The sequence below is a fragment of the Natator depressus genome, chromosome 9 (assembly GCF_965152275.1).
Source record: "Natator depressus isolate rNatDep1 chromosome 9, rNatDep2.hap1, whole genome shotgun sequence".
Taxonomy (NCBI): domain Eukaryota; kingdom Metazoa; phylum Chordata; order Testudines; family Cheloniidae; genus Natator; species Natator depressus.
The window spans coordinates 91,353,836-91,376,394 of NC_134242.1; the positions used below are offsets into that span (position 1 = coordinate 91,353,836).

Consider the following 22,559-nt stretch of genomic DNA (forward strand, 5'->3'; position numbering starts at 1 on the left):
TGCCACATACCCCCAAAGCTGCGACATTCCTAAACAATGGGTGCTACATTTTTTTGTCTTTGTTTGGAATCACAGTCATTTGCGATTCCTTACTGTTAAATAAACTGATTCGCAGGAAGAATACTGTTTTCACCCTTAAAATAGATAATTAGTCACCCAAAAACTATTAGTTGTCCCTGCATAGGATTTGTAGGGGGAAATTTAGAGGGCAGGCTCAATTTTATTTTATAGTGACCTTACTTAAAGAAATGAGAGAGTTCTATACCACTATGGGAGCTGCTGCATGGTACCAGCTGCAGCAGACAGGATCCAAATCTCCATTACAATGCAATGGCTGTACTGCTGAGCTGGCCAGGTTAAGGTTGACGGAGCCATAGCCCATCAAAATGAGCAGTTCCATCCAAATCAAAATGCTTCGCCAAATTGTGTTGATTTCGTCAGGATTTTGTTTTGGAAGAAAACTGGAAAAAACTTTTGCTCATATAAAAATGTCTTTTTTCAACTTTTACAGTATGAAACATTTCATTGTTTTGCTTTGAGATGACTTTGTTTTTAAAAATTTGTATCCCATTATACATCATGTCATATAATACAATTATATCATAATGATTCAGTCGAGCCAGAGTGAATTTCCATTTGGAATTTTCTTTCATGGAGAATTCTGAAATTTTCAGTTTTGAAATCCTTCTGAAAACAAAACTTTTCTCTGCACAGCTCTAGTAGGCCACCTTAATAGAAACAAAAACAACGAGGAGTTCTTGTAGCATACTGAATCTATTTCCCTAAAGTTAAGTATCCTCACACCTTGTTGTCAGCAGTCTAAATGGGCCATCTTGACTATCACTACGAAAGTTTTTTTCTCCTGTTGATAATAGCTCATCTTAACTAATTAGCCTCTCACAGTTTGTATGGCAACTTCCAGTTTATCTGTATGTATATATATATCTTCTTACTATATGTTCCGTTCTATGCATCCGATGAAGTGGGCTGTAGCCCACGAAAGCTTATGCTCTAATAAATTTGTTAGTCTCTAAGGTACCTCAAGTACTCCTTTTCTTTTTACTTAGAGACTAATAAATTTATTTGGGCATAAGCTTTTGTGGGCTAGAACCCACTACAGTTAGGAACTGTGTTCAGACTTGGGTTTGCTGTGGTCATCTTATATGAAGTCTGATCCAAAATCTACTGAGGTCAATAGAAAGACTCTTTTTGGCTTCAATAGTCTTTGGATGAAGCCCACAGTGTATAAGTTCACACTGGATGATCCGTTCAGAAACATACAATTTCAGTGCTTGAAAAAAAGGCAGAAAATGAATGGAAACCTACCAGTGCATCCGCTTTGTGCTTTAGCTTCTTAGCCTCTTGCATGTAATAGTCTGCATTGTGAAGCCTAAGGAGACAGAGTTAATTTTTCAGGGCTAAGTTTTCACACTGTTGGACAAACGTTATCCGAGAAGAATGCTGACCATTTATAATAGACAAATGTGCCCACTTATTTGTTTAAATTTATTCTGATATTAATACAAAGCTGCTGAATGTAATGATATGCTTAGTGAACATGTGACTGGTGAGCACAAATGGCTAGCTGTGGAAAAAAGCAGCCCAAAGGGGGCCATTAATGTGTGCCGAATAGAGGAAAAGGCAAAATAACTCAAACTGATTAACTCTAACAAGTTTCCATTAGAGAAGCTAAAATAAAAAATTAGGGAAGAATTACCCTGGAATTCAACATTTATAATCTGAAAACATTTGTCAAAAAACTCGTAATAAATGATAAAAATTCATTTGTCAAGAGAAAAACTCTATGTAACATCATGTATTGTATATGTATTCTGCCTTTACGTCACAAGTACGGCTCCCATTGTTTTGCCTGTGTGAAGACTGTTGATTCAGACCCCAAGCATATAACTCATATTTAACACAAATGGATTATTACACATCTAGATAAAATCTTACTCCACGTGTTTGGACTGTTTAATACTACATACATGTCATCAAATGTTATTTTAGGTCTTCTTGACTCGGATTTCCCATTGGAGAGTGTAGGCATTGTAGACCAGATGTCTGTTTCTAGATGGTTGGTATCAAGGAGACTGTTTGTTGGTCTACTGTGAGATTCTTCCTCCTACGGAAGAGAATTTTCATTAACTCCTTAAACTTTGACCCAAACTCCTTTATGTGTTTAAAACACCGAAACAAAACAAGAAAAACACATCATTGGCACAGCTTGAGGTTAAAATTCAGATACTTGTTCACATTTTAGGAACCTCACAAATCACCTTGTTTTCCCTTCTGCTACAAACCCACTAGATTAATTAAGCACCGTTATTAGATATTGCTCAGATGCTTGGCCTCATTAACACATGCTTTCAGAAAGGTGTAAAGTCAGCACTGATACCACAGAACCCTGTTCGCTCGAGGCCCTTATTAAAAGTGTTGGGAGGGGAAAGAGATCCCGGAGCATTGGCTGATTATAAACTAGAGCTACAGCATAAACGGTTAGACTAGGCAATTGGAACTCGTTTGTGAACTCTGTTTATAATCAGATGAACTAAATTACAGATTAACCAATGAACTACGGAAATACCTTTGAGTGGGTGAATATTTCAGGTACCAACTGAGTGGATAAATCAAGCATGTATCTGATGGATGATCATAGAATCATAGAATCATAGAATATCAGGGTTGGAAGGGACCCCAGAAGGTCATCTAGTCCAACCCCCTGCTCGAAGCAGGACCAATTCCCAGTTAAATCATCCCAGCCAGGGCTTTGTCAAGCCTGACCTTAAAAACCTCTAAGGAAGGAGATTCTACCACCTCCCTAGGTAACGCATTCCAGTGTTTCACCACCCTCTTAGTGAAAAAGTTTTTCCTAATATCCAATCTAAACCTCCCCCATTGCAACTTGAGACCATTACTCCTCGTTCTGTCATCTGCTACCATTGAGAACAGTCTAGATCCATCCTCTTTGGAACCCCCTTTCAGGTAGTTGAAAGCAGCTATCAATTCCCCCCTCATGATGTTGGGACTGAGGGAGGAAACAGCCTGGCTGTTTACACAGCACTGTTTATTTGCCGACATATGCAGTTCATTTTGGCATTGATTTTGGTGGAAGGCATGTGTGCTGCTCTCGCAGTTTGAAGTAAAGTGACATGATGATAGAAAGCAATGGGGACAAGTGAATAAGGTGAAGTAAATGGTCAGTTACATTCTAATGCAACTTGCATGTTTTCATTTTACAATACTAGGTTGGCAACCTTTCATGACATGGGAAATTGTGAAAAATGGGGCCAAACACCCATTTCTGCAATGGTCAAAAGGCAATGGAAGCAAACAAGAAAATCTTGCATTACGGTAACTCCATAATTAGGGATCCTTTCTAAAATGGTCTTAAAATTAAGCATAAATTACCATTTTTCTTTAAAAGTAGTTGTCCAATTGCTGTGAAATTTCATACCGGGTTAATTTTCATGCCCCTTGAATTTTCTAAGCAGTTTTTTTTTTTGTTTCTTTTCATAGATGTTTAAGAAGAAGCCTTTGAAACTGGCTAAAAAGTTTCCTTTGCAGCCCTACTTTTCACCGTTGACCGATATCTATTAAAAACCCCATTGCCTATCCAGACAAAACTTGGCAGAGAGGAGGCCCCTGAGGAGAACTGCTCAAATGGGAAGATTTTTAAAAGAATGTGGAATTTATGGTCATTTTTTAGCTGTTATTCTCATAATAGCTCAAGTTTATGGACTGTGCACGCAAACTAACCTGATTGATGGAGGCCAGGTGCATGCAAGCCAGATAGATGGGAGAGCCTGGGTGCACAAAAGTCTGATTGATGGGACGTGGGGGTGATGGACACATACAAGCCTCACTGGTTGATGGGGACCAGGTGCACATTAGTGTGACTGGTTCAGAGGAGGAGGACGAGAGGGGCTGGGCATGAGCAGGCCTGGTTGGTTGATGCTTAGGGAGTGAGTACATGCAAGCGTGACTATTTGATTGAAAAGGGGGGAATGGGGGGAGGGACGGAGAGAGATTGGTCCACACAAGCCTGATTGATGGGGTCCAATGCAGGCAAACCTGATTGATGGTAAGTTCAAACCTGATTGGGCGTACATAAAACCTTCCTCAGGAGGAGCTATGCTTTTCTGTCAGATTTTATCCTACAGCAGAGAAGGCCTCGTGTGCAGCTGCTGATGGACAAAAAATATTCTCCTGTTGCACTTCTAATGTCCCCACATCCCCTCCCCTCACCCCTCATTCAACGCCCGCCCCTAATGAAGCATGACAAGAAACCAAGGGAGTTCCCACACAAAAGACTTTGTTGTGAAGTGTGAAGCACTGCTACACATAGAACATGCCTGACACAAAAGCAAGGAGATGGGAAGTGAGGTCACCTAGCAGCACATAACATCTTCTCCTTCACTCACAGCCATCCACCCCTTGTGATGTCAGCTACCTTATACCACGGAACATGAATGGCAACCGCCACTGTACCCTCCAGAGGGATGCCAGCCTTGCATCACTCCTTCTGCACATGCTCCTTTACCTACCTATCTTCTCCTGCCACAGTCAACTCCTACGCCAAACATCAACAACTGCCAGTATTGGGGGATAGAGTAATCTGGTAGAAGGGTGAACCCATACAGGCGACAGCAGGGCAGAGTTCAGATTCAGAGGGGTAGCAGTGTTAGTCTGTATCCACAAAAACAACGAGGAGTCCGGTGGCACCTTAAAGACTAGCAGATTTATCTGGGCATAAGCTTTTGTGGGTAAAAAAACACTTCTTCAGATGCAAACCACTTCCTCAGAACCCTAACTACTCCACAACAGAGAGTTTTGTGTATTATGTAGGTATCCCAGTCAGAAAGGACTTGAGTTGGCAGAAACCGAATCAAAGCAAATAAAGGGAAGGAGGAAAGCAGATGAAGGCAGATGAGAAAAAAAGCAAATCAGGAGGCAGCTTGTGGTAGAAATGCAGGTGCTCAGATAGTTGGTTCGTGAGTGTGGTACACACAGGCAATTTTTCATTGGGTTTTTACTGGGCGGTCAGTTCAATCTGCAATGCTTAGTTTAGCCCCAGTGCTTAATTACCAGCTGAGAATTTGGGGATATTCGTCATAAGAAATAGGCAAACATTATAGAAAATTCGTCAAAGAAGATTTTTTTTCTTTACGTGTGTGGTTAAAACTACGCAGGCAGGAGGAGTAATTGCAGATACTCCGCTGCTGTAAATCTAGCCTATAAAGCTGAGGGACCAGGTGTTCTAGTCAGTTACACACGATGTCAAATGGATGCTTAATGCCGATCTAAAAATGGAACTTGCAAGAGAGCTTGTGTACTGCTCTCAAACGCTCCACGCCTAGCTGCCCTTCAGTGGGGCTACAGAAGGATTTAAACAGACATTAAAAAAAAGAGAGAATCAAACAGAACAAAGCCTAGTTGCTTTTGTTTTATCGTGTTCACTTTCAGCAGCTCCGACCAGTTACTTACACAGATTCCTTTGGGGTTCGAAGAGGATTTGTTCTCATTCTTTCCGAATTTAGACAAAGAGGAAGAGCTGCCGGTCTGCAAGGAGTTTGTGATGCTGTTCTCTTGGCTGAAGGAGCTGTTGTCACTGCTGTGACGCCTGTGTGCTGGCTCATCCAGCAGCGGGGATAACGGGGGAGGGAATGACTTCTCTTCTCTTTTCTTAGTCACCTTTTTAACTGAACTCCCGCTGCGGAGAAACAGACAAGAAGTGGTTGGGTGACAAGCCTTTGGGTATTTTTATATTCTCTACATTGCCAAACACTTGATATCATCTAACTGGAGGCCAGATTCTGCCCTCATATGACTATGAGTAGCAGGAGGCCAGTGAAGGTATAAAAGCTACTCCTGCATTCTTTGCCTCTTCAATGACAGCAAAGGCCTTTTGTTTCAGGGGGACTATTTTGTCTGATTGTGTTAATACAGTTGTGGACACTTTAAACACTATACTGAGTCAGTCATCATCACAGAAGGCATAGGGACCTTGATCCCCCAAAGCACTTAAGCAGATGCTTAACTTTATACATAGGAGTAGCCCTATTTGAGGTTAAAGGGACTATTCTCATGCGTAAAGATAAAAATTTTAAATGCATTGCTGGACTGGGGCCCATATGCCTGCTCTTAGCAAATATCCATCATACAGTACAGCATGTGAACGAACAAAACGGTTGTAACAGCTACCAAATAATAACCATAACAATAACATGACATTAGTTCACCTGACAAGTAAAACGGATGTGACCCACTACAGAAAATGATTCAGAGCAGCTGGCAAAAGCTCTTGAGCGAATACCAGTTAATGAATGAACCTGGTTTGGAAAATAACTATGTTTTTAACATGAAAGCTGACACGATGCTATGGCTGACTGCCTGTTTTGTATAAAAGAATGGTCACTAGTGTAAAAACTGCAGCTACGTAAACCCCCCTGACTGTTTAACATGTTCATTTGGTCATGGATTTTTATTTTAGTTACTGTCCTAGTCCAGTCTATGAAGATTACTTGAATTTTAATCTTTTCTTAGATAACTAATATTGCACTACAAAGTCATTTACTTTTCATCGTTATTGAGTAAAATTTTCAATAGCAAATTAAGTTAACAAAAATTTATGTGTCCCTCTTAGTCAATTTCAGTAAGTGTCAGGAATTATAGATTTACAATACCTCAAAGCAGCAAATCAGAGAGGAACAAGCAATGCAAGCTGCCTAATTCGTCAATCTGGTGATATTCAACACCATCCTCCTTATTCCAGCCTGGCTGTATTCCACAATGTTACCAATTTTAATGATAATTGTGTCTATTTCAATCATTTTCTCTGGAAAGCTCTTCAGAACAAGGGACCTTCACCAGCATCGCCTGTCTACGGCGGTACAATAGGAAGGTTACGGATACTGATTGCACAGCAGACTGTTTTACTCAGAAACCAGGTTGGGCAGCTGAATAAGACCAAATGAAAACAGCTGTGTACCAGGCAGGGGAGGGAACTGCCAGGGAAGGTTGGGGAAGATTTGCCATTTTCAGAAAATTCTCATTCAAAGCCTTCCTTGCATCCCTCCGATCTCCAAAATGCATTGTGGAGCTCATGTGAATTATCACAGTCCTAGGTTATAGCAACACTCAGATACACGTTTGTTATCTCATTGTGCAGTTGGGAAACCAGACACAGGAAGGCCACACAGTGAGACCAAGTTAGTGGCAGAGCTGGGAGCAGGACACTCACACCTCCTGATTCTTAGACCAGCGTCGTATCCATTGGACCATACTGTGAGTAAAGAGATAGACTGGCAGCTCTGGCCTAGCCCAAGATCCATCCATCCATCCGTGTGCCCGCGCCAATAGGGTACTGGAAGGTAGGTGGGAAATGGAGTCCACTTGTGAAAGAAAAGTTAGGGTAGAGTCTGTGATCCTGTCCCCACATTGGAAAGTCTGAGGGGCTCTTCTTCTCCCCAATAAACATTTTGTTGGAGAAAAGGGAGTTGGGTCTGATGGGCCCACTTCAAAAGTTTTTGCACAAAGACTGAAGGTCAATCAATCCCCCACTTTAGGACCTAATCCAGCCCCTGCTTTAGGATGTCAAGGTTGCTCAGAGCCTCCCTTGATAGTTTCGTAATCCAGCTTTTGGAATTCAGGCTATGTGGAGTCTATGACCTTTGGAAGGGGGCAATCTTAGGCAGCCACATAACAACCTTGCTAGCATTACCCAGTTGCTGCTACTAAGGGGGAAGTAAATGACATCTAGAATAGGCTCAGCGTTGGTGGTTGTGTAGCTGGAAAAGGCAGCAGCTGCCAGGACAGCTGTCTATTCTCTTGGCTAGCGTTCTTATATATTTCAGAGAGCTGGCCTCCATTTTTGGGGCACTCACTTCAGTTGTGGGCTCAAACCTCAGTTACAGGTGCAGCTACTCAGATTTGGCATACAAATCATTCCGTGGGAGGCGGGGCCTCAACCTAGCCACCCCAAAAATATTCCTCTGTGTGTGTGTGAGTGAGAGTGAGCGTGTATGTGTATACACACACATACACACACACACACACGGGGATATTTTATCTATATCTATATATAAAAATTAAAACAGCAAAAGCCCTTTGACTGTTTCAGCCCCAGCTGCAGTTATTCATTTCCTTGGTTGCCCTTTCAAGCCAAACAGGGTTTCAGAGAAATTAAACTGATAGCTTTTGTAGCAGTGTTGTCCACTTCAGACTCATGATGTTAACAATAACCTCTGTGAAATCAATTGTTACCAGTAGTTAACTGGACTGTCACTTTGCTTTGGGTTGTTAATGAGCTAACAAACTGGTCTTTCATTGCAGTAATCACTAATTTTGAATGAATTTATTGCAATAAACACCTGGACTCAATGATTTAATTTGCTGACATGATTATTAGTTAAATTATATTTATAATCAAGAGAGAAACATAAAAATGCACGAAAAAAATACAAGCAGAACTGATGGCTGCAGGGTTTAATCTTTGTGTCAGAGAAGGCCAATTATCAAGGAATGAGAAATCTCCCTGTCTGGTTTTTTCAGTCTTGTTTATTGTAGGGTATGAAGCAAGCCACAAGGGAGCCTGTGTATGAAGGATGAAGAATTTTCATCTACTCTCGAATTTCAAGAGGCCATTCTTTACCCTTACTTTATCCACTCATTGTAGTCTGCTATAGTATCTCTGGCCCATTAGTGAGACAAAGCCATTGTCTATGCCAATCACTTGGCTTTACCTTCCTTCCACTCTCCCTGTCCCCAAAGAAATGCTTCACAGTGATGGTGTATCTAATCTTCTGCAGGGGGTTAGCAGGGAAAGGTCACTCTCACATGAGGTTGGACCATGTGGCAGCAACTGAATGAAGCTGCAGTCTTTGTCCCAGATGTACTAGGGTAGTTTTATTGTGAACAACACTATAATGAAAGCTGTCGTGACTACCCAAGGGACCAGCAAATCTATGTTGCCTAGTACAGGTGCATCTTTAACTAAAGGTCAAACAAACATATACTGAAAATCTTAGAAATACTCTAAAATGACTGCTTAAGACAGACTCTTGTCTGCTCGCTGTTGTGCATGTTTGGGCTGTATGGGCTTAATTTGAAAACCAGAATCCCATATCTGCAAATAACTGATGGTGTTGTTACACATGTACAAATGCTGGCAAGGAGCTGTCTAATAACTGGACTGTGCCCACAAATTAGGTAGCCAGACATTAATTGCCATCACCTGCATGTGCTCTTGGAAGTAAATACCTGTATTAACAAAGATAATAAAATAATAACAAAAATAAAATTGCTAGTGCAAAATGGTTGGCTGATCTATTAAATTAAAAAAAAGCTCTGTATGCTTAGTGTCCAAAGCAATCTCTGGAAAACAGATATTTAGGTCAACTTGAGATCCTATACTCTTGGAATACAATACTTAATTTCTGAACCACTAAATACTCTCTCCTCTCTGCTTCTGTTATCCTGTGGACTTAATAAGGAAAGATTGTACAAAAATGTTATTTTTCTGCCCTAAAATGAAAAACCAAGATGGAGTTAATACAATTTTCATCATGTATGTATAAAATTAATGCATCCAATCCTCCCTAACTTACAAACTTTACAATTCACAGTAAAAAAAAAAAAAAAATGGTGGTCTCCTCCCACTTTTCAGAAAGATTTAGTATCCTAGGGAATGACCCTAAACCCACAAATGAACGGAAAGACTCCCATTGACTTCAAGCCCCTAGTGTAATATGGAGGTTTCATGTTACTAAAAATACATTCGCTAGCACGTTATGATATATTAGAAATAATTAAAATTGAACTGCAATTATTAAAATAATTATATATAGTATATCTTGGTTCAGATCTGGGAAAAGGCAAACACTCAGGATTATGTATAAGAATATACAAGCACATGGATGCCTAATTGTTTATGCAATTACTATGGCTGCATAATGAAAATGGGGTATTTGTGTGTGCAAGTGGTTATTAGGTGCATAACTGACCATCTGAGCATGCCAATACCCAGTTTACTTGTGCAATTATGGAAACAGCATGTGCAAATTAGGCATTTAATTTCCAAAACATTGATGCATGTGGCTTTCTAAAAACCTGTCTTTGTGATATGGTCTCCTAGCTTGTTCTCTTGTTTCTGTTCACTGACGGCCAGGTTTAAAGGTAATTAGGCACTTTTGAAAATCCTAGTAGGCACCTATTGCATTGCTAGGCACCTAAATACTTTTAAAAATATAACTCCCTGGATCCTGATACTTCAATCGGATCTGTGTGGGTGGATCCTTGTGCCCAATGAGGGTCTGCATACATGCAAAGATTAATTCACTCGGATTGTGGGATTGGGCTTTACTTGCTATTTCACAATAGTTCTCACAATAATTAAATACAGATTATCAAGGCTCTACTGTATTAATATGTAGAACCTTTGGGAATAAAATTTGGGGCTTAAGTGATATGCCTCTCTTTTACTATTTTGCAACTGCAGTGTTATTTCCCCTCTACCTCTGAATCAGTGACTGGTTTGGACTCATTTTTTGTAGCTTATCCTTGATGGAAAATAGAATTGCTCCTGAATGCTTAAAAATAATCTAGTGCTATGCAGAAATTTGTCATTACACATTCAATCCCCTAGTTTTGGGATCAGGGTTGATCTACATTCAGCTGCACATCACTGGGAGTTGCAGACCTGCATGATCAAACAACATAGGATTTGTTTAAAATGAACTTGGAAGATATTAATAATGAACTCGACGTGATCCAGGCCTCAATCACGTCAGTGGCTAAGGAGTCAAAAAATTTTGGTTCACAATTCACAGCGGGCGAGAGAAAAAGCTAACATATGGAAATAACTATTGATGGACACAATTATATTTTAACCGAGAATACCAAAGGCTTGAAAGCTCTAAGGAATCAAATTAATGACCTGGAAAACAAGCTCAAATTAAGAAACATCAGGTTGGGGGTGGATCCCTAGGGCTTATTTGAGACAGGGAAAGAATTTTTTTTGTAATGGATAATGGAACTGGTGGGGATGGATAATTTTTGATTCCCTCTGCAATATATCTCAGCTCATTGTATTTTCAGGAATGACAACTGGGAACACCCATTATCATGCTTACTAAATGTGCAACATTTTATGGACCACACCATCACCTACAAATCATCTGCCTTTTCCAGACTCAATGACATAGAAGACCAGACTCTGATCTAATTTTCAGTGGTGTAATTCTGGACAAAGTGGAGTTACTCTAACTAAAGCAGTATAAATAAGATTATAATCTGCTCTGTAGACTTCCTAATGGCTTTAAAAGATGTGAATTAAATAAGTAAATTCAGAACTTCTCCATAAATTTAAATATTGACACTGTGATACCTTTTCCCCAAGATCATGTACTTTCTGGGCCTGAATCTTTGCTTGCCCCAGTGGAAATCAGAAGTTACACCTCTGAAACCAATAAAAGTGCAAAACTGATAGGCTTTCTCTCTATTTACAGAATGTTAATCCTGTGATTATAATACTATTAAATGTAATTCATGTGGTGCCTGATTGCTGATGCATTATAGCCATTTCAAACAAAATGCAATACTTCAGAGAGATACCAATTATACGGTTATATGTACCCTGGAAAATAAAGTGCTACTTAAAGTTAAGTACTTTCTACTAGCTTTGTACTGTAGGAGGTTAACATGCCAGGACTCCACTCGGCATTTGGCAGGACTGCTCCATAGTTCAGGCGGAATCATATTTAGAATAAGGACTTTGTTCCATAACCAGAATCAGACAATACTGTAACAAAACCAACATTTTATTTTATATACATCTATTTATAAGGGCCAAATCCTGATCCCACTGAGGTTAATGGCAAAGCCACTGTTGGTGTCAGTAAAACCAAGATTTGGCCCTCAGAAAACAGATTTCTTTTTCGGTAGAAAACTCCCGGTGTTCAGGGTAGGGATAATCAGGGCAGCATAGACCTGGCTGAGAGGACAGGTTACACGTGTATATCCACCCTTCAGTGCCTCCGTGATATTGTGGTTTCCGCGAGCCCAGCAAAAGGATAGCTCAAGTCCATTCAGAAAACATGGTTCCCTCTACATGACAGAGGGGAGCAATGACACCAAGCCACTGGGCAACAGCCATGCTTTATCACAGAGTTCCGCAACAAATGCTTTTGAAGAGCATGGTTATTAAATCACAGCTTAGTATTAAGAAATACTTACTCTTTAGTGCTGGTTAATCTGTGATTAGGTATCGGAGAAATACACGGTGGAAGTAGGCATGAGGCTGAGGTGTCCTCAAGGCGCTGTTTCTTGGTTTCAACAAATGTATCCAAGCTTTCAGACTGCTTGAACAAAACAAGAGCAGCTTGAATAATGCCGCATCTAAGCACAAATTCACCTTACCATTAAGAGAACGTCAAGAATCTCAGCATAATTCCTTTGTAGTAGCAGCAGCTAAAATACTGATATCTAAGAGAAGTGAAAATAACTAAAAAAAAAAAGGCCTAAATGTGCTGATCTGTGTTGCAAACACATGACTAAGTTATATAAAAACTCACCCAGATGGATAATTGTAAAGCAAATGCCTCACTTTACTATAGTTTGCTTCTGTATTGCATCATAAATAATCAAGATCTAAGGACCTGATCCTGCAAAATCTTATTCACATGAATATCTTTTACTCATTAATATACTTGAAGTCAATGAGACAACTTTCATGAGTAAGGATTACACAGATGACTGAGAGGCTGCAGGCCTGAGCCCTAAAGTGGTAGTGATTAGCAAGGGGTAGATGGTTCAAAATTTACCTTGACAGATTCCCTGTTGCATGACCTCAGTGCCTGAACTAAGAAGATATAAGTAAAGCTGATTACTGCTCTGTCACTGGAACCTTCATACCGTCTCTCAAGCCCATGAGCTTGTGCCTTAAATAAATCTTTTAATAAAATGATTTTGAAACCCAAATCAGCCTCTTCATGCCATGTTTTAAACACGTGCAGCACAAACCCTAATTAACTTGCTTTCTCCTGCGTCACCGTGAACAGTGATACTGATGAGCACACAACAACCAAAATGGAAGAGAAAAGGCTATTTTAATACTCAGCTGAGTATTTTCATTCTAGTGGAATGCCCATCCACCCAGAGAATGTACCTTTTCATCTTGGCAGTTCCTGATCCAAAGCCCCAGCTAATGCAGTGAGGAGGTTCCCCCACTCTTTTAGATAACTCATCATATTCCTTGAGCCCTAGGTTTAGCTACCGGTACTGTAGTCTTCTTCTAGCCAGGATTCTTACTGACTATCGCCCCACTGAGTTAGCAAATCTACAAGTTATTAGCATATTATTCGCATAAACCCCAGCACACATGTGCATGCACACAAAATACACATTCACACAATGCCTTTCTTTCTGCATAATTTTAATGCATAGGCCAGAGTAAAACCAGAGATTCAGCTCCTGCAGACCTTACTCGTGAATATTCCCACCTAAGTCAATGTGAGTATTCACATGAGTAAGGGCTGCAAGCCTTTGTATGTATTAACTCCCTCCTTCTATCATCAGACTACTCTAAATCAGCATTTTAATGCAGTTCAAGAGGCCAATAGAACTGACAGCTGAAGTCACATTCCCAGTGATTTATAAAATTTGGGGTATAAAAATATTAAATGATGTCTTCTCTCTGAAAGACCAGAGCATAACCATTTCAGCTGGAAAATCCCTCTACAAAAATTCATTTATGATATAAAACCTCCCTTTCTTTTCTGAAAGCACATTTTAGTTTGAAGCATACTGTCATATCCCACAAGACAGGATACCCTTGGGCATAAATAACATAAAACACATGATAAAACATAGTCCCTTAAGTCAAAATATATTCTTCATTTCAGGTAGTAGCAAAGGGGGAGCAGCTAGTTAAGCAAATCGTATTTCTATAAATCACATTTGTTTATATAACAAAATTATATTTTAAAGTCAGAATTCATCAGTGGCATAAGCCAGTACTACTCCACTGATTTGAATGAAGCAGTGCCTAAGTCAGTGGTGAATCAGCTTGTAACTCTCCAGACAACAAAAACCTGCCTTCCAAACAGAAGTCACATTTTCTGGGTACAATCAAACCTCAGTAATTTGCACTAGTTCTTGGAAATCCCACTGCAGACTACTGACCACTGCAAATGAATGGGAAAGTGCGACACATCACCAAATATACATTGTTCATTGATTTTGACAATTAGAGTTTGGTTTTAAATAGTTTATGATGAAAATTCACAATGCACTGGTAAATGTAGTGTAGCATCTTTTGTAAAAAAATAATCATATTTTAGTAATATGATAGCTCTACAGAACTGTCTCTTCAATTAAATCTTTGTGGAGAGGTTTTGGGGCGGGTATGAAGAAATGCAGATCACCGAGGTTCTATCTGGTGCCTACTCAGCTGACACACGGAAATGGAGTGGTTTCCCTTGGACTATAAAAATGACTTACCTTGTGCTTCCTTTTGGATTTTGTGGAGGGCTTTTCAGCGGCTGTGGTGGGGGACTCTCGAGATTGTCGCCTGTGTTTCACATTTGCCTCTCGTGGTTCGGTTTTCACAGCCGCGGTCTCACAAGGCTCTTGTCCAGGTATTCTAGAGAGTAAACTAAGGTCTATTTTCACCCAAAGGGATTTGAGTTCTTCATATTCCCTCAGCGGGGACAGAAGTTCATTTTGCACAATTGGGATCGGTGAAAAGAGTTGTTCCTCTAAATCATTGCTGGTCTGGTCTATTGATGTGTTGCTGCTGTTACTAGTTAAACTACTTACACTGAGGATGTTACTACTGGAGTCCTTTACTTTGATGCCATTGGCAGGCCCACTGAAAGCTGGTAATGTTTTAGCCTGCAGGCTCTCTTCCTGGTCTGTGTTTGAATCAGAAGTAGATGAATCGGTTTCAATAAATTCACGGGATTTAGGGACAGTTTTGCTCGGGCCTCTGTACTTTTTCTTCTCAGAAGCAAGTCCCGTGCTAGTCCTTGGTTCTTTTCTTGGAGCTGTCTTTCCAACGGCTGCTTTTGTGCGAACCTTTGGCTGCTCTGGTGGTTCCTGTGTATCTTTTTCTTTGGGAGTGTTGCTGGTATTATTTGGTTTGGGCCAGTTATACTCTTCTACACTGGAAGTCCTTTCTACCTTTTTGGGTTGTTTTTTCCCAGGAGTCCTTTGTGAAGTTGGCTCATTATGAGCTGGTGACTTCTGCTTGGAGCTTTTTGCCTCTGGAGTTTTCTGGGTAACTCGTGGTTTGGCTTTCTCCCGGATGGGACTAAGGACGGCCCTGTCTTTGGAATCGGTCTGGGGCAGACTGTTATTAAGCTTCCCTTTATTTTGTCCTTCAGTCTGTTGGCTGCTCTGAGACTGAGAACTGTTCTCGCTATGAGTCTCATTTTGGTTGTTGATAATGGTCTTGTTATGGGGATTCACTTTATTTAGCCATTTATCCAGCTGCCACTTGTTTGTTGAGGGAGGTTCAGGCTGCAGATCGAAGAACGATAGGAAACAAATCTTAGAGAAGCAATGCATTTTAGTTTAAACCACAATTACATTTTTAACACAGCCTTTTTATTTCCGTCAATCAGTGATTATTGCCACTTTTACTATAGAATGTATGGTTAATTAGGCTTCCTTAGCTAGTTTACAATGTGGCCCTGGAGAAATTTAATACAATGAAAAAGTTAAGCACGTCCCTGAAGATATAATTTTTGTCATGTTGCCTTTCCTTCGTCCCAGACAAATACTGTGTCAATAAAATCTTCTCTGGTACTGGGCAAAAATCTAAATATTTCTCTGAAGTATCTGAAATGTGGGCCAGAAGGTTTCCCCCAAAGCTAAAAAGAGTGTGTGGATCATGTGTTTGACAGCATAAAGGGAGAAGAAAGCAAATAACAATAAACAGAATAGAACTTTTATGTTTTCTGAAGGATAAAAGGATTTTGCTTTCAGTGACAAGGCTTTTTCCTGAGAGTGTGCTGGGAGAAGGGGCTTGAATTTATAGCTTTACCTCCGGAGTTGCACTGCGCGACTCTTCGTTACACTCACTGTCACTGGAGCTGCTTTCGCTGTCGGAATCGGACTCGGAGCTGCTCTCGGACTCACTGGAGCTCCCGGAGCCTCCGCTGGAATGTGCTAAAACTGCACCGTGTGCTGTCTGCAGAGGAAGGCCACTGCGGGGAAAGACAGACATTCAGCTGAATATGCTCCTTGCCCAATTTTTATGTTAAAAGTCTAACCTAGGAAAATTGATGGTGATGACCCTGGTCATGTAGTCCGTACTCTGCCACAATTCCCATTCACTTCATTTTGACTCCACAAAGTCTCAAATGGGAATTTTGCTCTGTAAGGACTGAAAGATCCCGCCACCATTTGTAAATACGTTGGGTTTATGCTTCACGGGACACATTTATGATGCTGTTAATAATAAATAATAAATCATAATAAATAATAATAATAACAATCCAATGAGAAACAGCTTAGTGCCACAAATTTGCGCTTATTAGGGTTGCAAAGCTAACACTTGTACTTAAATAATTTACAAATGGAAAAAAATTTTTTGTCAGTACATTTATAATTGATGTCCAAATGAGAGACATTAGGCAGATAATATTGGACATAACGCTTCATTTTAAATGAATGCTTTTTAGTGTTTTACACTGTAGGATACAAAAGCTACAGATTTATGACAACTCTCCAGAGGTTCCACGGATTCTTTATTTGTAGTTGGTTTTTCCACTCATGTTTGTGATAGTGCACTAAGAACATGGAGCTCCTGTTGGAAATGAACATTCCTAGAGCACTTACATTTCAGCACTGTCCCCCTCCCCTTCCAATTTATGAAAAGACCCTCTGCTGTCATCTTTTTCAGCATTTATTTTAACACCAATGGGTGTAAAGGAACCCCGTTTTTAGTATTATGGAAGTTTGCCAATCAGAGTCTTTAAAAACTCATTTTTAATTTTCAGATTTTTGTCAGAGAGATAACCATAAGATTTTATGTCTGTTCAACTGATCTATACTGCAACTGATTGATTTTAAATTTGTGAAGCTGACAAAGCGAAGTGTTTGAAAACGGACACAATTTGCTAGTACTCCTTTATGGATATCCAATACTTCACCTTAATATATCAGATGATGTGTGAGTCCCATACAGAAACATCTTTGCAAGCCTAGGGGTTTTCTGTGAGCGATAATCCTTACTTTACCCTCTCGTAACTTTCTAGTCTCCTTTTTTCCAAGGACTCCAGCCACGTATGGAAGTGCTCTCCCTGACCCCAATCAAACCAGTTCAACATAGGTGAGTACATGAGGAACCCTCACAAGAAAGATGCAGTAACCAGCGAACTTGGACTCGTGAGGGCCATAAAAATTCTGTGGAATTGATTCCATTCCACTATAGTCGGTGGAAATGTTGCCCCTGACTTCAATGGCAGCCAATCTACCCCTTAATTCTTCCCTCTTTCTAACCTACTTTCTCTTTACACCCATGTACTTAGCTGTTTGTATACCCCATACCTCACCCCATGGCTGGGAAGGTAATTACCCTTTCTAAGCACTGCAATGCCCCTACCCCTCTCACCACTAGTGGGAGTGGAAAATTCTTCTCACAACATGCCCTCCCATCCTTAAAGAGATTCCTCTTCTAATCTAAATGTTAATGATTACATCTCAAGTGAACTATGCAGATGAAAAGGGCCCTGCTTGGACAGGAACGAAAAAAACAAAACAAATGAAGTTGTAACTTGCAAGTTTCAAGTATGCTAGCAACCTGGCTAATATCAAGATACTGGTAATAAACTAACATGTATGTGCACCATTGCCCTCTGTTGGATGGAATCAGAACTGTCCAGATTTGCATTATAGTTCCTCTTTTAATAGCTAGTGCAGATTCTCCTTTGGCTCTAGAGATAGAGATTGATGCTTTTTGGAACTAAAGGGTCTAATCATCTATCCCTGGCATAGCTATTAAGGCTTGAGTAGCCACAGTTTCCAGTATAGCAGCAACCATCAAATTCCTAAGTGATCGTGAACTTATCACAATATTAATGAATTGTTTCTTACTTGTCACTGACCCACTGACTCACTTTGGCCCTTATTTGGGAAAGCGTCTCTAGTCAGGAAAGGTGCTTAGTCCTATTGAAGTCAATGTGACTTCAGCCCATGCTTATAGTTAAGAACATGCTAAAGTGCTTTGCTGAATTGAGGCCTAAGAATGGAGGTTACAAAAATGCAGGATGAAAGTCTGATCAGGTACCTGTCCTGCCATTTTAATAGCTTTGTTATATTTACAAATGTGTCTCATGTCCACTGACAAAACATCTGAGTGCTTTGTGGTTCATTATGAAACCAACTATCTGCTTGGGTAGTGACAGACCACTAACTTAGTTGCTCATTAAATGCACAAAAGTATTTTTAAAAACCCAAACAAAAAACAAAAAACCCAAACAAAAACCAAGCCAAACCAAACCAAACCCAGGGAAACTTCACTCCAATAAATTAATAGTAGAACCGGTCAAAAAAATTATCAAATGAACATTTTTGCCCACAAGAAAAAGAAATGGATTAGCCAACATCAAAATTTTAGGAATATGGTGATTTTGACCATTTTGCTTTTGATTTTTGGGGGGCATTACTGAATTTGCAAATGAAATTAGACATTTTGTGCTTCATTTCAATTTTTGTAAACCAAAAAATTCCAGTTTTCCTTTTCAGTTTTGGGATTTTGTTTGGGGGAGGGGGGTCGTTCCGTCTGGAGACAAAAATTCATTTTTCACATTTTCCCCCTGCTTTCTAACTAGTAAAAGACAGAAAACAGTAACAAAGTGTTGGAATATGAGGAAAAATCTTCTTTCCAACTAGAAAAGGGGGGAAACAGTAAAAATGGGTGACAGCTAGGTTTTTCCCACCTCTTCACACTTTCTACCTTTTCCCCTGCTTTCCAGTGGAAAAGAGGTCAGAAAAAGCGAGAGAAAAGGAGACAAATCCATGAAAACCCCCAAATCGAATTGGAAAACCAAAATTTTTCAGTCTTCAAAAATGAAAATAAACCACAAAATGTTGACACGTCAATGTGATGATAAATATTTTCATCTGAAAATGTCAAAATGTTTTGGATTGACATTTCTGAATTGAAAATTTTTGGACCTTTTTGTTTTGTGAAAAGTTTCAGTATTTCAGCTTGTCATGCCCATTCAGGATGGAAACAAATGTTGAAACCTCACAATTTCCTGACCTGCTGGCTAATCATATCAGCAGGTCAGGAAATTGTGAGGTTTCAACATTTGAGGAAACATTTCAACATATGAGGAAATATGCAAGCTTTCTGTGGTGCTCTTAGAGTTCGCAAATGTGGGTTCTGGCTGAATGACAGAGCAAATAAATTAAATAATAATAATACCTTGCTTTTATCTAGCATTTTTCCTCAGTAGAGATCAAAGTGCATTACCAAGGAGATAAGCACCATTATCCCCATTTTACAGATGGGGAAACTGAGGCATAGGGCGGTGACGTGACTTGGCCAAGGTCAATCAGCAGGCCAGTGGCCAAACCAGGAATATAATCCATGTCTCCTGAGTCTCAGGTCTGGGCTCTACACCTTAGAAATGCTCTGTTGAGGGCAGTGGAAAGTTCACTCTACATTATGTCTGATACAATGGATAAAAACTACTACAATGGATCAAAGTGGGAGAGGCTGGTCTCTCAGTAGCCAGATCCCAGATCATTCAGGCCTTTAAACATAACCTATACTGTGAAGTGTATCTGGAAGTGAATAGGTACTGTAGCCAGTACATGCGCATCTAAAACGTGTAGGTGAGGTCTGTAACTGTGACAGAGAGCTCAAAGAGCAAGAACAAAACCATGGAAATAGATGTCAGACCCAACCTGGCCTTATTTTCTTTCTTGTTGCACACCATTCCCAGAGAAGTTCTCATGGACGAAACATTACTGAATAACATAGTTGGGCAAGCTAGCAGGAGGAACCAGACAGACTCAAAATAATGTTTTTTTTACAAAACACAATGAGGTCATATTTGTCTTTCATCTAGGCTAATAAAATTATGCCTTGCCTACATCAGGCAGTTTGATGCTGCAGACATCATTACCAAACTAGAGGTTTTAAAGGAAATGTATTCACTTTTTCATCATGCGTTTAAGAGTAACCCTGTTTGTATGCATGGCCACACAATCAGATAAGACCTGAAATGCCTTTCCTAACATCTCACAAAGCTAAAGATAAAGAACATCTTGCATATAGCTCCATGCACAATCAACTTCTAATAATGCTGTTCAGCAGAATAGAAGAATGTATACAGACCTTTCACACACAAGCGAATGGGGAAAAAACACCCCTCATTTCCAAGGGGGAGACGAGTTTAATGGAGAGATTATAGTTTCTTTAAAAAAAAATAAAAATCAAAATCTGCCTTTCAGCGAAAAAATATTGGTTGGTTTGAACTCTCCCCTGAGGCTACTTTTGGCTTTAAGCCTAGAAAGTGGTTTTCTATAAAGATTACAGGGCTGATCCTGAAAACATTTACTCAAGGGAGTAGCGCTTACTTGAGTGGGACTGACTCATGTGAGCATGGACTGAACAAATTGAGGTTTGCATCTGTAAGAGAAATGCAAAGCAAGCGTTGCTGTGTTGCTAGGTTCCAGCCCAGGAATGCCAGCCTGGATGAGGTTTGAAACTGATTTAAAGCATTTTATCAACAGGAAACAAGCCCTCAGAGTGACTAGAGGGGGCAGAAAGCTTTGGTATGTGGGCCGCTGGGCTGTTATTTTCGAGTAGGAGCTGAGTGTTCCCTCTGTCTCTGAATATTTACAAACTATGTTTCTGTCTCTTTGGAACCAAACATAAGAAATGATGCTGCTGCACAAAAGAACAAAACACGGTCTGGGCAAAGAGCGTGCAAATGAAAAACAGTCCATTACTCTTGTTTGTGATTGCAGGCCCCAGGGACCTGCTGTGCAGACACAGAGTGAGAGACCGTCCTTGCCCCAAAGAGCTTGCAATGTGACCAGACAAAGCAAATACTGGAAGTGTCATACATCTCTGGTCTTGGAACCGAACCCTGCTCTCCGGAGGCCCAGCTGAGTGCCTCTCAAGTTAGGAGAACAAGGTGCTTGGTCCTATTTTTCAGTTTATTCTTCCTTTCCCACATGCCCCTTTCCCAGTACTCTGCACTCTAGCTCCATCCTGCAGGGAAGCAGATTGTGAACTACGTGGAGCGTGAGCAGTCACTGTCGCATGGTACATCAATGCCAGCAATGCATTTTCACAAGGAGCATTGGTCTCTGAAGAGACCTAATTGTTGGCAAAGTTGAACAAGGGACATGCTGGCTGCCGCTTCCTCAGCTCCCATTGGCCGGGAACAGTGAACCGTGGCCACCGGGAGCTCCGGGCAGCCGTGCAAATGTAAACAAACTGTCTGGCGGCCTGCCAGCGGATTACCCTGATGGGCCGTGTGTGGCCCATGGGCCACAGATTGCCTACCACTGATTTAGACCATAAGCTCTTAGGGGCAAGAACAACCTCTTGCTATGTTTATGGGTCCCAAACCTGGTTGAGGCCTTTGGGCACTATCATAGTAAATACAGTAATAATGGGCCAGATTACATTCCCCTTACTCATACTGAGGACTGCCATAACTCTTTAAGCACTTCCCATTTAATCTAGTTTATTCTGAGAGTGATTGAGGAGTAAACCACTAATCAGGGTAAGAGCTTCAGAATCTTCACCCGAAAAGTCTATCTGTACAGAATAATCGCACAAATCTTAGATGAGTCCTTATTAATAAATTTGTTAGTCTCTAAGGTGCCACAAGGACTCCTCATTGTTTTTGCTGATACAGACTAACACGGCTACCACTCTGAAACAAATCTCAGAGACTTTAACAGATGTTGCTTGTGTGGCTGAATTCTGTGCAAATGTTTAAGAAAAAGTTTCCTTGGATATTCCAGTAGATAATACAGAGACACCTTGCTGATTAATATTTAGTGTCTGAATTTAATACTATAACTGTTCAATAATGAAGTTTTATTTCATTTCTGTTCCTGCACCATTATCAGAAAGTAATACGCTTTTCTAATTTGAAAGGGAGCTGTCATGGTTTTTATAATGAACTGCTCATGTCTATATCTCCAAACTTATATATGGCAGCCATGAGATTTTTTTTTTAAAGGAAGGATCACCCTGAGTGATTTGTTCTCTGCCTTCTCATTGGTTAGTATTAAATTATTTATTGCCTAGGTGGCTGGACTCAAATCTAAACTTTCAAAGATCAGGCTGACACAGGAATTGAAACCTGTTTCAAGCCCCTTTTAAAATATTAATCAGTACCTAGCCCCAGTGAAATGAAATAAGGTGTGGAAACTGTTGCTTTAGCTAACACTAGAGTGCATAAGAAGACATTACTTATGATGGCTCTGTCAAGCCAAAAAACATGAAGAAGGAAGGCATCTATTACATGCTATTCAGGATGTGGCAGCTGATATGCCTGGATCAATCCTGAACACTGTAA

General features: G+C 40.2%; 1 protein-coding gene across 5 annotated transcripts in view; it reads right to left on the reverse strand.

Annotated features, from left to right (window-relative positions):
• AFF2 (ALF transcription elongation factor 2) overlaps positions 1-22,559 on the reverse strand; it is a 437,890-nt gene that overhangs the window by 29,278 nt on the left and 386,053 nt on the right. For 4 of the 5 annotated variants that reach the window (XM_074962630.1, XM_074962634.1, XM_074962635.1 and 1 more), the window contains 6 exons: positions 16,046-16,208; positions 14,500-15,519; positions 12,235-12,359; positions 5,488-5,713; positions 1,989-2,125; positions 1,327-1,390 (listed from right to left, as the gene is read on the reverse strand). In XM_074962630.1, coding sequence (XP_074818731.1) covers positions 1,327-1,390; positions 1,989-2,125; positions 5,488-5,713; positions 12,235-12,359; positions 14,500-15,519; positions 16,046-16,208 — 1,735 coding nt within the window. The remainder of the gene's footprint in view (positions 1-1,326; positions 1,391-1,988; positions 2,126-5,487; positions 5,714-12,234; positions 12,360-14,499; positions 15,520-16,045; positions 16,209-22,559) is intronic. The other variant, XM_074962632.1, reaches the window with a different exon arrangement.